At 39.0% G+C, this 16,858-nt stretch overlaps 1 protein-coding gene across 2 annotated transcripts in view; it reads right to left on the bottom strand.

Moving 5' to 3' along the window:
- Positions 1 to 2,210: 2,210 nt before the first annotated feature.
- rras2 (RAS related 2) overlaps positions 2,211 to 16,858 on the bottom strand; it is a 70,761-nt gene continuing 56,113 nt past the window's right edge. For both annotated transcript variants that reach the window (XM_063061896.1, XM_063061897.1), the window contains exons 5-6: positions 7,012 to 7,130; positions 2,211 to 5,662 (exon numbers count right to left, since the gene is read on the bottom strand). In XM_063061896.1, coding sequence (XP_062917966.1) covers positions 5,575 to 5,662; positions 7,012 to 7,130 — 207 coding nt within the window. In that variant the 3' untranslated portion in view covers positions 2,211 to 5,574. The remainder of the gene's footprint in view (positions 5,663 to 7,011; positions 7,131 to 16,858) is intronic.

The raw sequence follows: 16,858 nt of genomic DNA on the forward strand, positions 1-16,858 counted from the left end.
GGGTGGAGTCACAAGACATGATAGATGGAGGCAGACAAGGATGATAGAAGCAGAAGTTGCCTGACTTGAACATCTGTCATTCTTCAGCCCACTTGCCTAGTTGAAGAATCAAGATCGCTGGAAGTTTTGATAACCATCATCTACAATATCATCTATTTTTGTGGTACCTACATATTCACCATACTTTGTACATTCACAGCCAAATGATTTATATAAATGACAAACAATGAACCCAGCACCAGTTCCTGCAGGACACCACTAGTCATGGGCCTCCAGTCCAAAACAAACCTTCCAATATCAACCTCTGCTTACCATGAGCTAATAACATATCTACTTAGATAGCTTGCTCTGGATCCTTTGTAGTCTGTCTGTGGAGGAAGCCACATATGTCACCATTTCACCCAAAACAGAACAGGGTTTAAAAAAAGATAAATGGTTTAACCCTGCTCTACTTTCTAATGTTTTCAGTATGTTCATATTGAACATTTTAAAAACTGGATACATTGCAAATAACAAAATTTGCAGGACATTGGAGGAAGAGCAGGACCTAATGCCCAACATTCAAAGTAGCACATATTCAATAGGTAAATTGGTATCTTGCGCATTAGTTTGTAAATTACAGTATTATGTGAAAGTATAGATAAATGACAGAAACCGCCCCATCATCCCACCACATCCCATCCAGGACCCATCTATACTAATCCTTTTTACCAACACTTGATCCACAGGCTTCTATGTACAGGTAATTCACATACTGGTCTAAATACTTCTCCAATGTTGACAGACACAGGCAGAATGTTCCATCTTCCAAATACTCTCTGAGCTAAGTAGTTCTTGATAAGATTTTTTAAACTTCTTTTCCATTAGTCTAACCTTTGACGCACTTGCTTTCCATAACTCTGTTTCAAGGAAGTTTACTATCTATTCCCCTTTGAACTGCTTAATACTACATTCATTGTGTATGTCCTTGCCTTATTGTTCCTCACAAAGTACTTTACCTTACACTTATCAAGATTTAATTATCTTTCATTGGTCTGCCCATCTTACCAACTGATGGAGAGTTCGTAGAGTCCTGTAGCATGGAAACAGGTCCGTCAGACCAAATGGTCAATGCCAAACAAGATGCCTCATCCAAGCTCACCCTATTTGTCAGCTTTTGGTCCATAAATTTCTAAATCTTTTCTCTCCATGTACTTGTCCAACAGGCTTCTTAAGTTGTTATTGTCCTGACTTCAATCACTTTCTCTGGCAGCTTGTTCTACATATGTACTACCCTCTGTGTAAAACCAGTTGCCCCTCAACTTGCTATCAAAACTTCCCCCTTTCACCTTAAACCAATGGCCTCTTGATTCTTGGTTCTTGATTCCCCACCCGTGAGGAAAAAAATACTATGTGCAGTCACCATAACTATGCCCCTCATGATTTTATACACCTTTACAAGATAACATCTGTTTCCTACATGCCAAGAAAACTAAGCCCTAGCCTGTCCAACATCTCAACAGTTCCTCCATTCCTTTTGAATTTTTTCTGCACTCTTTCCAGCTTTATGGCATCTTTTCTAACAGCAGGTCTGACACAACTGCATACAATTTCCCCAAGTACTGCCTCACCAATATTTTCCCAATCATACCCTAACATCCCATATTCAGTGTATTAACTGAAGGAGGTCAGAGTGCCAAAAGACCTGCACCACCATCACTGAAACCACTAATTTCAGTGTGAACATCACCATTTATGGTTTTCAATTCAAATTGCCAAAATGTATACAAATAAGGGTCCCAAGTACAATACCTGGGATATAATATTGGCCCCGGGCATCAAAGCAGCAAAAGTCTACCTTCCATCATTACCCTCCATCTATTACGCAGCCAGTTTTGGATATAAATTTGCCAGTTTGCCTTGGACCAATTCTCCAAATGGAATTTAAGTCTTTAAGACCTTGTAAAGTACAACTGCAATGCCCTCCATTCTTTGTCATCCCTTCGAATAATTCAAACAAGCTAGAGAGATAGGATCACTCCTAAACATCTTGAGTATTTTTTGATTAATCCCCGCCTTTCCAAGATTACATCGACCTTGTCCCTCATTTTCTCAACTTCCCAACTCTTGACATAAGAATCAGTCATTATACACACACACACACACAGCTGCACCTACCAACCGTTGCTCTGAGTAGGATTTTATTTTAAATATATAAATAACCTGAAAACCACGTGGCACTCTAAATTTTTTTTGTAATAACTGTATGCATACTATGAATATTTAGAATGAAAATTGAAGAATCATACACTTTTGATTTTATTTATTAATTGAAAGGTATAATGAAATACAGTACAAAAATCTTTCATGTTTCGTAAACTTTTTCTAGCTGCATCTAATTCCAGCTGCGCAATAACAAAGGCTACGTGCGTGGGACCATTTTAGTTACTGCGCAGTCCTGCAGCTTAGAGGGAACAGCAATCACAAGTCTGTTAAGCACCCACCTTATCCCTGCTGCCCTTGTATAAATGGTACCACAATTGCTGTCTTCTGGTCATGTGCCACCTTACCTGCAACGAGATTTAAAAGCTGTCATGGCCACACCTATCTCTTCACTTGCCTCCATTAATAGCTTTGTTTACATCTTAGAGACTTGGGTCTATCCATCTTTAACCTCCAAGACATCCAAAACATCCTCCTGATTGATAAAAATATTCTCAAATTTCACAATCCTCTTCCCTGAACACCCAACTATTAGAGAAGCATCCATTGAAAACCTCATCTTTCTTCTAATTCCAGGTACTTACCACTCCTTGCTCCTAATGGGCCCTACTTTTTCCCCAGTTATCATTTTGCCCTTAAATTACTTCGAGATTTTCATTAATCACATCTACCAATGATATTTTACAGCTCTTAAACCTCAATGTTGTTTTGTAACCAAAAACATCACCCTCAAACATGTTCTATACTCTTGCAGGATTTCCTCATTTTCTGTTTTCTACAGTTACAACAATGCTTTTTACTTTTCATCCAACCCTCCACAATCTTTGTCCAAAGAATGCTGAATGTCTTGCTGTCCTTTCACATGTCACAAGCAAATTTAAAACTGCAGGTGCATCCAGCCTGCTTCTACTGGGTCTTGTCTATGATATTGCTATCAACCTTCTCTCACAACTACACTTACTCTTTATATTTAACTATGTCAATGGCTGTCATCTCCAAAAAGCAGTCCTTCCACTGCCACTTCAATCACTTGCTCAGCTACATTCTCCAAAGTCCAATACAGTCCCTTCCCTAGGACTAGGTACTGGATCAAAAACGCTCTCCTCTCACAACTCAAAAAAATCCATCCCAGTACCACTATAACCACATTAATCTTACTCCTACTCCTATCTGCCACTTTTCTACATAACTGCTCCTCCGAACATTAAGAGACATTTAGTAAAATACGTAGCAAAGCAATTAGCCTCTTTGTTCCTTAGTTCCACCTATATGGCTTTACTCTGAGGATATCACTCATTACTGAAATAACATTCCTTAAAAATATAACAATACCACCTCTTCTTTTACACCACCAAAGATACTATACCCTGGAATTTTGAGTTGCTAATGCTGTCCTTTCAACCACATCTGACAACAATATCATATCCCCAATGCTAAGTTCAGTTTTACTAGCCCAACTTCTTGCATTAGATGCATTTTAGTCTCACACTTCTTCCACATGCTTTATGTCCATATGCCTGCACTGTCCACTGGACTGATTTCATTTTCCTATTTTTGTATGTACCTGCCCCTCAGCTGTTCATCTGATATTGATCCAGTCCAAACTAATGCCAACATTAAAAGCCAAGCAGTTAGCCCCCACCCCCCCCACCAAGATTGTGCAAACAGACAATACACTACTAAAGAACACATTCCATCTGAAAGGTACAATGCATCCAACTTTTGTGAAATATTACATGACTATGAAAATAGCATACTAACAATGCTACAATCAAACTTCAAGATAGAGTACACTGAGTGACAGCAATTCATTTGAAGATAGGAAAAGGCACCAAGACACTTTTTAGTCAATGATTACTAATAAATTTAATAATTAAGTGTCAAGGCAAAGGAGGCACAGAGAAAATAATAAGTCTTCCACTAAATTAATCAACCTTTATTCTAGCACCAGAAGCTATACAAGGCTGTAGTAGGATCAAACTTCAAAGAGTTGATGTAGAGACAGTATCAGGATTGTTGTGTGCATCTTTCCAGCGATCCAGTTCAAAGGACAAATCACAAACCAAGTTATTCATCCGTTGAACTTGTACTCACAGTCAAACCCAAAAAAAATCACGAGTTTATCAGATTCCGAACTTTTACATAACAGATCCACCTTCTGAAATGCCTGGTCAGAGCATTCTGTATAGTTGAGCATGCTAATGTCTGTGTGGGTACATTCTGCAGGCACATGACCAGACATAGCTAGGCACACCCAGCTGCCATGAGGATATTTAGGAAAATATTACCACAGTTCTGTAAATTATACCTGTAAGTTTGTCAGTTAAAAGTGAAATGCAAGAATTAAATACTCATCTTTACATATACACAAGTTATGCTGTGAAAGCATATTTGTTTACAAACATATAAAAATACTTGTTAACTAGTTTGATAAGAAAATAATGTATAAAAGTATATAGAAAAACATTTAATCATCTTCATCAATGGAAGAATCAATCCCATCTCTTTATATAACATGAGGAAAAACAACTACACTTTAGCACTTTGAATCCCTTATCCCAAAATACAGTCACATCAAAGGAAGACAAATAGAAGACTTGGAACTCCTCAACAATGATGTGAGATTGGTTTAAAAAAAACAAAACAAAAGAAAAATGTTCATATCCAGTGAGATCACAGGTGTTTGGCCACATTGATTCCCAAAAATCTCTCTGGACTGCTTAAAATAAATACAGTAGACTGACTGGATTTGGCCACTGGAACAAACTGCAGCATTGCACAAAACTCAGACTCTTACCAACAAGTGTTATTTAAGGCTTATTCTATGTATTTTATCCAGGGCAAAGAAATGACAAATTCACGCCTCCTTGTTGCCCTTCTCTTATCATATGACAGTTAATTTTCTTGGAAATCATGGATCCTTATGTACAATAATGATTAACGCATAATTATAGCATTAAAAGTTAAATGGCACTGTGGACAAGACATGTAAGCATGGATTTTAAACACTTCAAGGCAAATTAGCTCAAATCAATTTTCTACATTCTGAATTTTTTCTCCTATCAAATAGAAATATCATTCCTGAAACAAATAGAAATATGACATTTAAGTAGCAGCCTTAGTGTTTATATTCCTTAAACTTCACCTCCTGCCTTGGGGGCAAGAGAGGTGACAAAATGTCCCCACCAGCCCCTCCCCAATCAAGTGCACATCACAGCCAGCTTTTTTTTTAAATTAGACTAAGGCAATCTGCGACCAAATCGTAAGCATGCAGTAAAGAGGCAATATTGATTGACACAAATGTTTTTTTTTGAAGGCAGAAATGGGGGCAGGTGGTTTGGCAGCTGTTGAGAGCAGACAAACCAGCATCTCTCAGATTAAAACACAGTGGCAGCCACTACTGTCTTTTTCATTCCGTGATGGTTCAGGAGAAGGAGGGCATTCCTGCTCTTGAAATCTCCTGCAGGGAAATAAAATAAGCAAGTTAATTTCTGCTCAAGTGAAAGCAGGTTTCTGTTTAAATAATGAGCAATTGCTAAACAAAAGTGGATCCTAATGTGGCCAGGGCAGGATATTGAAACCAAATCCAATTTGTCCTCGCTATTTCCTTATATCCTTACATATCCCCTCAAAATGCATCAAATACTCTTCCAAAATGTATGAATCAATCTACAGCACAACTTCAGGAAGTCCAGTCCAGGGTACAGTTTAATGCACCGAAAAATACTGATTTCCCTGCTAATACTCTAGAAAATCTTGAATCTGCATCATCTGTTAACCAGTCTTCTACTAGTAAAAATAGCCTTCATTATCAAAACCATTTCTGAGAACTTCATTTATTAAATCTCCCCATAATCTATCTTGTTTTCCTTAAACTTCAGTATTAACCTCAGCTTCATAAATTATTCCAGATAAGCAAGCTTCATTATCAGTAATGCTATTCTGGTAAGTCACTTATGAAATGACTGCGTGCATAAGGTGTGGTGCTCAACTGTACAATCAGCTTGGGTTTGGACTTCCACATCTTTACTGAAAATACATGGGATCAGGCATAAAAGCCTTACCAACTCCTACCTTTAATGATATGTGCACACAACCTACACCATAAAGCAACTGTTTCATTTTGCTTATTGCATCTCCTAATTCTTCATTCCAAAATTCATTAGTTCACTTTCTACATTAAAATCAATGCATATCACTGGCTATTGTCCAGTCAATAGAGGGGACAACACATGGTTTTCTAGATTACCACTTCACTTTATTTATTTAGTGTGGAACAGGCTCTTCTAACCCTTCAAGCTGGGATGTACAGCAACCCTTTGATTTAACCCTAGCCTAATCACAGGATAATCTACAATGACCAATTTACTTTCTAAACAGTATGTCTTTTGACTGTGGAAGGAAAGTGGAGCACCTGAAGAAACAAGTGCGCGTGCGCACACACACATAGGAAGAAACATACAAACTTGCTTACAGAGGATGTCAGAATTGAAGCTAAACGCTACACTGCTGTGGTGCCCATAGTAGACTAAGGCAGCAGACAATTTTAAATCTAGTATCATCCAAAAGGAAGGGCTTAATCAATCAAGCTGCTCCAGGAACCTTATACACAGAGGTGATAGAATACATTTTTTTAAAAAAATAGAAATTAAATCCAAAATCAGAATCTTAAATCTGAACAGCTTTTTATACAAAACTTGTGGAAGGATTTCAATTGACATTGACATCTCTTCCAGTGTAATTTTACCTGCTTCACAAATATCCCTGTCAAGGGAAAGATACCTTACATACATCATCATTTATTCCTACCTTATAACTCGAACTAGTTCATGAAAAGCCTGGTCTACATTCAAACGAATTTTAGCTGAAGCCTCCATGTATGTTACTTTGAGCTGCCTCGCAAGTTGCAGCCCTTCCTCTGTCGTTATCTGCAAATGAAAGATACATTAAATATGCCAAGTCTGTGCACAGTACAACACTGACAAAACTGTTCACTTGTTGGAGCAAGTGCATATACTGGAGAACAGAAGTAGTACTTAGTAAAATTGTGAACTGAATCCCAGAAACAGATCAAAATAACAAGTTATGCATTCACATTTTCCTTTTCTGCACATGGGTACTGTGGCAAGCATAACATTACTTAACTAGCTTTAGATGATGGTAGTCAGTCACTACAGTGCTTATGCCAAATAATGTATTCCTGGTATTAGGCCCAGGAACAATGAAAGGATATTTCCAAGTGGCTAAGACTTGGAAAGGGACTTGCAGGTAATATTGTTCCCATGTATCTGTGACTATGTATCTGTGTTTGAAAGGGTTATTGAATCAACATTAGTGAGTAAATGCAATGCACAGTATAGATGGTAGACAGTCTGCATTGTTAGTTAAATACATTCATCAAGTGGAAAATATTCGATCAGTGCTAACTTCCATTTGTCCCCACCCCGCATGAAGGATTGTGTTGAGATTCCAGCCACCAGAATATTTTCTGACTGCAGTCTTACTAAGAGTCTATGATGCTACACTTGCTAAAAAGTTTCTTTCGTATCAAAATCAGTTACTCATCTAATCTCAAATTCAGGTCTTTGGTCTGCACTTGTATCAAGGCTGCAATGCAGGTCAAGTGACAAAAAAAGCTAATAAAATCTGAACTAAAACTTAGTGAGCAAGTACAACTTAATCACATTTTCCATCTTTTTACTGATGCCTTATGCCCGACGCCAGCCCCCTAGGCCTGAGTCAACGTAGTAGTAGTTACTGATGATTAAGGTTAAATTTACCCTGCTAAGCATACATATACATTCAAAGGTTAGTTTTACAGTGATTTCCAACTTAAAACTCAATACATTATACTCAAGTGAATATGCAGAAGCAAAAAGTGGTGTGCACATTATTAATATCCTTTATTTAGTGATTTAAACACTGTCAAATGCCTATATTTTCAATAAGTAGCAGCTCCATTCTAAGAAATTGCAAGCATGGATCTTTGTTGTTAAAACAGGATGTCACATGGGCTGCTGTGTACTGAATGGGCCACATACAGCCCACAGGTTGAAGAACACCTGTTTAATGGGCAAAACTGAGCAGATGTATAAAGTTCCAAGTAAATGCTTAAGGATGTGTTTCTGAGGGGGAAAAACAGCACTGGACGCAAAAAAGATTTTATTCCATCTATTAGCTTTGGAAAGGAATAATTTCAAATCTCTGAATTTAACAAGATTAATTAACTCAACCTCGTAAGCCCATTCAAACAGCAAAATGAAATTTTATTTAAATGATACCTTCACTATAAAATATCACAATGTACTTCACCATAAGGTTCAAATAACCAAGTGGCCTCCATATGCAAAACACTCTCCAGTAACATACAGAAAAATTCAAGGATCCAACGACTTACAATGTATTCCAGATATGGGTTCCCTTTACTTACAATATCCCTCATCTTGTTGGCAGAATTGTACCCCAAAGGACACTTATGCATACTGCTTTTAAGTAGGGAACACAACAGTAACCACACACTTGAAACCATGAACAGGCGAAGACAGAATAAAGTTATTCAAAATCATCTTGAGGATTATGTTCGAAAAATGTCATGTTCAAAAAATAAAGTTGAGGCAAAAGGAATCCAGCCCATTACAGACAATGGGTGCAGGAGTAGGCCATTCGGCCCTTCGAGCCAGCACCGCCATTCACTGTGACCATTGATGATCATTCACAATCAGTACCCCGTTCCTGCTTTCTTCCCGTATCCCTTGACTCCGCTATAATTAAGAGCTCTATCGAACTCTTTCTTGAAAGCATCCAGAGAATTGGCCTCCACTGCCTTCTGAGGCAGAGCATCCCACAGATACACAACTCTCTGGGTGAAAAAGTTCTTCAACTCTGTTCTAAATGGCCTACCCCTTATTCTCAAATTGTGGCCTCTGGTTCTGGACTCCCCCAACATCAGAAACATGTTTCCTGCCTCTAGCATGTCCAATCCTTTAATAATCTTATATGTTTCATCAGATCCCCTCTCATCCTTCTAAATTCCAGTGTATACAAGCCCAGTCGCTCTAATCTTTCAACATATGACAGTCCCGCCATCTCCGAAATTAACCTCGTGAACCTCCGCTGCACTCCCTCAATAGCAAGAATGTCCTTCCTCAAATTTGGAGACCAAAACTGTACACAATTCTCCAGGTGTGGTCTCACCAGGGCCCTGTACAACTGCAGAAGGACCTCTTTGCTCCTATACTCAACTCCCCTTGTTATGAAGGCCAACATGCCATTAGCTTTCTTCATTGCCTGCTGTACCTGCATGCTTACTTTCAGTGACTGATAAACAAGGACACCAAGATCTCTTTGTACTTCCCCTTTCCCTAACTTGACACCATTCAAATAGTAATCTGCCTTCCTGTTCTTGCCACCAAAGTGGATAACCTCACAATTATCCACATTAAACTGCATCTGCCATGCATCTGCCCATTCCCCCAACCTGTCCAAGTCAACCTGCATTATCTCAACATCCTCTGCACATTTCACACTGCCACCCAGCTTTGTGTCATGTGCAAATTTGTTGATGTTACTTTTAATCCCTTCATCTAAATCATTAATGTATATTGTAAATAGCTGCGGTCCCAGCACCGAGCCTTGCGGTACTGCCACTCTGAAAGGGACCCGTTAATCCCTACTCTTTGTTTCCTGTCTGCCAACCAATTTACGATCATGTCAGTATCCTACCCCTAATACCATGGGCTCTAATTTTGCCCACTAATCTCCTATGTGGGACCTTATCAAAGGCTTTTTGAAAGTCCAGATACACTACATCCACTGGCTCTCCGTTGTCCATTTTCATAGTTACATACTCAAAAAATTCCAGAAGGTTAGTCAAGCACGATTTCCCCTTCATAAATCCATGCTGACATGGACCGATCCTGTTACTGCTATCCAAATGTGCTGCTATTTCATCCTTTATAAATTGACTCCAGCATCTTCCCCACCACTGATATCAGGCTAACTGGTCTATAATTCTGTGTTTTCTCTCTCCCTCCTTTCTTAAAAAGTGGGATAACAGTAGCTACCCTCCAGTCCTCTGGAACTGATCCTGAATCTATAGAACATTGGAAAATAATTACCAATGTGTCCACCACTTCTAGAGTCACCTCCTTAAGTACCCTGGGGTGCAGACCACCAAGCCCTGGGGATTTATCAGCCTTCAGTCCCATCAGTCTATCCAACACCATTTTCTGCCTAATGTGAATCTCCTTCAGTTCCTCTGTTGCCCTAAGTCCTCCGGCCACTATTACATATGGGAGATTGTTTGTGTCTTCCCTAGTGAAGACAGATCCAAAGTACCAGTTTAACTCATCTGCCATTTCCTTGTTTCCCATAATAAATTCACCCGTTTCTGGTCTTAACTAATTTTTCCTCTTTACATACCTAAAGAAGCTTTTACTATCCTCCTTTATATTCTTGGCTAGCTTGCCTTCGTATCTCATCTTTTCTCCCCATATTGCCTTTTTAGTTATCCTCTGTTGCTCTTTAAGTTTCCCAATCCTCTGGCTTCCTGCTCAGCTTTGCTATGTTATACTTCTTCTCTTTTATTTTTATACTATCCTTGACTTCCCTTGTCAGCCACGGTCGCCCCTTACTCCCCTTAGAATCTTTCTTCCTCTTTGCAATGAACTGGTCCTGCAACTTCTGTATTATTCCCAGAAATAACTGCCATCGTTGTTCCACTGTCATCCCTGCTAGAATGGTGTTTAAACCAGGGGTCCCCAACATTTTTGCACTGCGGGCCGGTTGAATATTGACAATATTCTTGCGGACCAGCCAACCCGGGGGGGGGAGGGGGGGGTGTTGTTAATCACAACCAGAATATAGGTGATAAATCAACTATAAGTCACTTACAAGTAGCTAATACACTCAATTTCATTTCTAAAAAGGTTTATCTAATGAATTTAATATTAAACACACAGCGCATATTTTCCTCACATGAATATAGTGATAAGTCAATTATAAGTCACTTACAAGTCAATAGCATCATAACATTTAAAGTAACATTTGGGTATTAAAAACAGCGCTTATTTTCCTCATATGAACATATAAAATCATTGCAACACACCAATATCGCTGAATCAGTGGGAGCCCTGGGCATGTTTCCCTGCAACAAGACGGTCCCATCAAGGGGTGATGGGAGAAAGCAATACTCGAAAGGGGTTCCTTATGTCCAGTTTATTCCGCAATTTAGTTTTCGTTGCATTCGTTGCAGAAAACTATTGCAGATATGATGTTGGAATGGAAGCAATGTTTTCAGTGCTTTCGTGGCTATCTCAGGATATTCAGCCTTGACTTTGATCCAGAATGCCGGGAGAGATGTTACGTCAAACGTACTCTTCAGCCCACCGTCATTTGCAAGCTTGAGGAATTGATCTTCTTCCCACGCTGACATGGATAATTCCTCGGGGCATTCACAAGTGGGTCACGGACCCATTCCTTTGCACGTCTTGGGTCGTTTGTGGTTGGGAAGTAATGCTTCAATTCTGTCAACAGGCAGAATCAATTCTTCACCAACAGTGAAAGGTTTCTTAGCCTTAGCAATACGGCTAGCCACTAAGTACGACACTCTCAGAGCAGCAGCATTTGTGGAGGTGGAGGCTCTCAGCACTTGCTTCTGTCCCGCTTGCTCACGTTTATTCCACTCAAAAAACTCAACGGGTTTGTCTTTAAGTGCAGGGTGATTAGACTGAAGGTGCCAAAGCAGTTTGGAGGGCTTCATTGCCTCATTAGACAGCTTGTCTCCACATATCACACACAGAGGGCTTGGAGCGTGCGAGTCACCGGTCGCAATAAAGCCATATTTTATGTACAACTTGTATTTTCTGTTGAAGGAAGCTTTTTTTTTGCAGTGCCAGCCTCAGCTGTCTCTGCATTATCATCATCGTTAGGCCTTTTATGTCTGCTACCACTTCTTCCAAAGAAACTCTAAAGCAATGTTTGTTTTTTACTCATCAAGTAGTTATAGGTTAATGACCGCCTGATGACCTCGTGTACGTTCAAATTCAACAGTGGGCGTGGCAGGGAATGAGGAAAGGTGCAGCTGACTCATATGGTGTAACATCGCCAAATCGTATCATTTCCTCGCGGCCCGGTAGCTCATGCTTTGCAGCCCAGTGGTTGGGGACCACTGGTTTAAACCAGTGCACCCATTTGGACCGCTATATCTACTAGTCAATTTATACAGAGTCAAAATATATTGTGTTAACACTCTTTAGTCATCACTGCTGAATACAAGTGGGGGAAGGAAAAAATTTGTCAGTTATACTTTCATTATCATTCTGCTCTGAAGTCAATGGAATCTAAAGCACAGAGGGAAGTATAACTAGCAGCATTCACATGCTTAAGCTAGTTATATGGATATCAATCCCCCAATCTACCTCCCTCATTCTTTTTCCAATGAATAAGAATATCCATAATTGAGAAAAGAACTCAGGTAATGTACATTTTGCAGCATTTCCACTCAGTACATTACAATCTGTTGCTCTTAGGGGTCTAATATTGTAAATTTTGAGCCATTTTAAAGGTTACCTCTAACAACAAATAGGTTCAATTCAACAGTGAAGTGAAATTTGGATAGGTACATGGATGGAAGTGGTATGGAGGACAAGTGTCGGGATGCAGGTCAATGAGATTAGACAGGTTAATAGTGTACCATGATTAGATGAGCTGACTAGAGGGCCCATTTCTGTGCTATAGTATTCTATGACCAATATGTGCAAGCCAATGTCAATTACAATTTATATTTCTATATTTCAGCAGACATCTTAAGTTTGGATAGAATCTCCCCTTCAAGATACCAACATGAAGTAAACTGGCAAATTAATTCTCAGCAATACATGGGAACTTCCTAGACTGTGCTGTGCAGTTCTACGTATCCCCAAGAGTGAAGCTGACATCAATTAAATTTTTAGTTTTAGCATTTGGATTTCTTTGACTGAGGAGCCTCTGCTCACCAAAGGCAATAAGGATATATTAGGTCGAATAGCAAATGTTTAAGGAATATCATCACACCAAAGTAGATGTACTTTGTATCATCAGATTAAAATCTGCACAACTCTTAGTGCACTATAATGATCAAGGGAAGTGCACACACAGCATACAATCTATACCTAACCACTAGTCAACTTTATCCCCTTTGTTAAAACTTAGGCACATTTACTGACAGCATACCTGGTAGTGTCCTGAAAATCTGTGCCATCTAACTGGCTGGAGTGTTCAATGACATCTTGTACCTCTTACCGCTGCCGTCAGAGGCTCCCAGCTGCTTCAAAAGGGCATCAATTATACAAGAAGAGCAGGATGAGCTGCCCCAACAACTATCACTGATAGCACTCACATCTACTGTAATGAAGTACTTTAATAGTTGATCATGGCTAGAATTAATTTGCTGTGTTAATTGGTAGTGAAGGGATGATGTGGAATACCACATTGATATTGATAAACATCAGTCTGACATATTTTGTTGTCGTCAAGGTGCTCCAAAAGCAATGGAAAGCCAGTGAACAGGAATTCTGCAGATGCTGGAAATTCAAGCAACGCACATCAAAGTTGCTGGTGAACGCAGCAGGCCAGGCAGCATCTCTAGGAAGAGGTATAGTCGACGTTTCAGGCCGAGACCCTTCGTCAGGACTAACTGAAGGAAGAGTTAGTAAGAGATTTGAAAGTGATTTGAAACACTTTCAAATCTCTTACTAACTCTTCCTTCAGTTAGTCCTGACGAAGGGTCTCGGCCTGAAACGTCAACTGTACCTCTTCCTAGAGATGCTGCCTGGAAACCCAGTGAGATTGCATTTGCTCAGCGTTCAGCACTGTCTTCTCCTCATTACCAATCAACAAACTTCAAGATGTGTGCTTGAGTACTTCCCTCTGCAACTGAATTCCTGACTTCCTTATCAGGGGACCACAGTCTGTGCAGACTGGTAATAAATTCATATCCTCCGAACTGACAACAACACTGGTGCAGCTCAAGCCTGTGTGCTTAACCTACTTTTCTACTGCACCAATGCACAGGATCAAAAGTGGCTGAAGAGCGTTTCGAAGACTCAGCCAGCTCCACCATGGTCACAAGCCATCCCACCATTGAGCACATCTTCAAAATGCGATGCCTCAAGAAGACAACATCTATTAAGGACCTTCACCATCCGGGACATGCCTTGTTCTTAATGGTGGTGGTACAGGAGTCTGAAGACCCACGCTCAGATTTAGAAAGAGCAACTTCCCCTCTGCCATCAGATTTCTGAACAGTTCATGAACCTTTGAACAGTACCCCACTATTACTCCTCGGTACTATTATAACTTAGTAATTTTTGTCTTTCACTGTACTGCTGCCACAAAACAATTTTCACAACATTGGTCAGTGATAAAAACATAATTCTGAACAAGAGGAATGTGATTAATGGAATCTCCACTGACAGCAGCATGGAGCTGATGGGCAAATGGTTTTCTGCATTGTTATACTCAAGTAACAAGATTGTTAGTTATATTGTAAATGTTCAGGGAAAAACTTGGGTGATTGATTGCTGAAATTTGCAAACTATTTGCTTTGTAACTCTGAATCATGACAAAACACTGACTCACAAAGTTTATAGACATTAAGGCCTTGTGCTAGAACAAAACTAGATCAAAACTGCAAAGATTCTATTTGAAGAGATACAACGTTTTAAAAACATAGCCTGCCACATAAACAGAACTGAACAAAGAAAACCTAATATAGTTACATTAGACTGCACTCTGTTTAGATCAGAAATCCATGCAGTAATCCTGCTTACACAGGCTTGATCAGCTGACTTGCAAGTTTCTTGTTCACTTCAATTTCTGTGAACAGGAATGTTGCTAGTCCCAACAATACTAATAATGCTACTCACAAAAGGAACAAACTATATAATGATTCAACATGACAGTTGTACCCATGAGAACAAGCAAACAAGTATTTCTATTGTTCAGTAAAATTGGATAACTTCAAAACTTCCTGACAAACCTATCACTGATGCAAAGCACTTATTATTAAAAAGCCCAAATAGCTCAGTTTTTAAAAAAGATAAAATTAGCTTTGTCACATGTACATTAAAACATACCGTGAAATGCATTATTTGCGTCATTTACGATGTCCTGGGGGCAAGTTTGCAAGAGTTGCCATGCTGCTCGCGACAGCATAGATGCCAACAACTTACTAACACTAACCTAAACGTCTTTTTGGAAAGTGGAAGAAACCAAAACACTGGAAGAAACATGCACAGTCATGGAAAGAATCTACATACTCCTTAAGAGCAGTGGCAGGAAATTAACCCAGATTTTCCTGATAGCTGGCACTGTAAAGCATTACGCTAATCACTAGGCTACTGTACCACCCATGACATGATAATAACAAGGGTTACTCAGCACCCAGAGACAACCTAGCTTGAAACGCATGTTAAGCTTATAAAAATGAGACAAAATTCAGCCACAGTTGAAACTATTTTTTAAAAAATATGAATAGTTTGTGCCTGATCAACTGAAAAAAAATTTACTCATAGTAAATGTTAAAAATTAACAGAAGGGAAGAAATTTGAGCACATGCATTGCAACTATGAAACTAGGGAGGTTTCCATTGTTCTCTATAAGAATTCCTAGTATTGTATTAACCACTATTTTAATAAAGCAAGACCTTTATGCTTTTTCTGATGAGTATTTATGTCAATATCTTCCTTCCCCTCCCCCCCTCAGTTAGCCCAGTGGAAGCATTACCTATTGAACAAACTTTTCCAGTCAAATCCAAAAAACAGTTATCCTACTATAATTACAATAATACTTACAGCAAAGTTAAAATAATTGAACTACTCAGTTCATGTAATTATATTCAACACCTACAAGATCCAAAATACTAATTTTCTTAAAACACTGCTCTGAACAGGGAAGTACCCCTAGCTAAGGATCACCAAAAGCAGAGCATAATAAAATCCTCTTCAAATCCTTCTATGAATACATCAACCATGATACGTATGCCCTTGCAGAATGTTGTCAAGTTACGAAAAATGTTAAAATTCGATTTTACCTACTTGAATCTGAAGCCTAAATAGATGTTTAAAAAGTGTACATTTTAAGATCACCTCTCAAAAGGATAGGAAGGACAATTAGTTAGAAAGGATAAGTTAGACAATAAAAATACCAACAAATATCAGCAACTACCCTCACATGCATCCTTGCTGCCCAATCCCATTTGGGAAAGTAGTTTCATCATCCTTGAGAATTCAGGATCCCAAACAGCCAAAACAAAAAGCAGGTTAAACACAGCAATGGGCAATGCAGGCACAGAAAGTCAGTTATCATTTCTAATTGATCTTAAATTCAATAGCTTCTTGGAACATTCAGTGGGCAGTTTAAAAAGTCATTATGTCTGCAGGCACATACACTAAACCAACTGAGTATGACAGGTTTCCATCCCTAAAAATAAATCAGTGAACATGATGATGATAACTGGCATCAACCAGTCATAGCCAAAGCAAAATATTAACGTCAGAATTTTATAGACTAAAATGGCAAAGTTTAATTTTGGTGAAGCTAAATTACAAAATATACTGTTATTTTCATTAAGTATTTAAATATTCCTCTATACTAAATATTTCAATGATTAACTTAA

The sequence above is a fragment of the Mobula hypostoma genome, chromosome 11 (assembly GCF_963921235.1).
Source record: "Mobula hypostoma chromosome 11, sMobHyp1.1, whole genome shotgun sequence".
NCBI lineage: Eukaryota > Metazoa > Chordata > Chondrichthyes > Myliobatiformes > Myliobatidae > Mobula > Mobula hypostoma.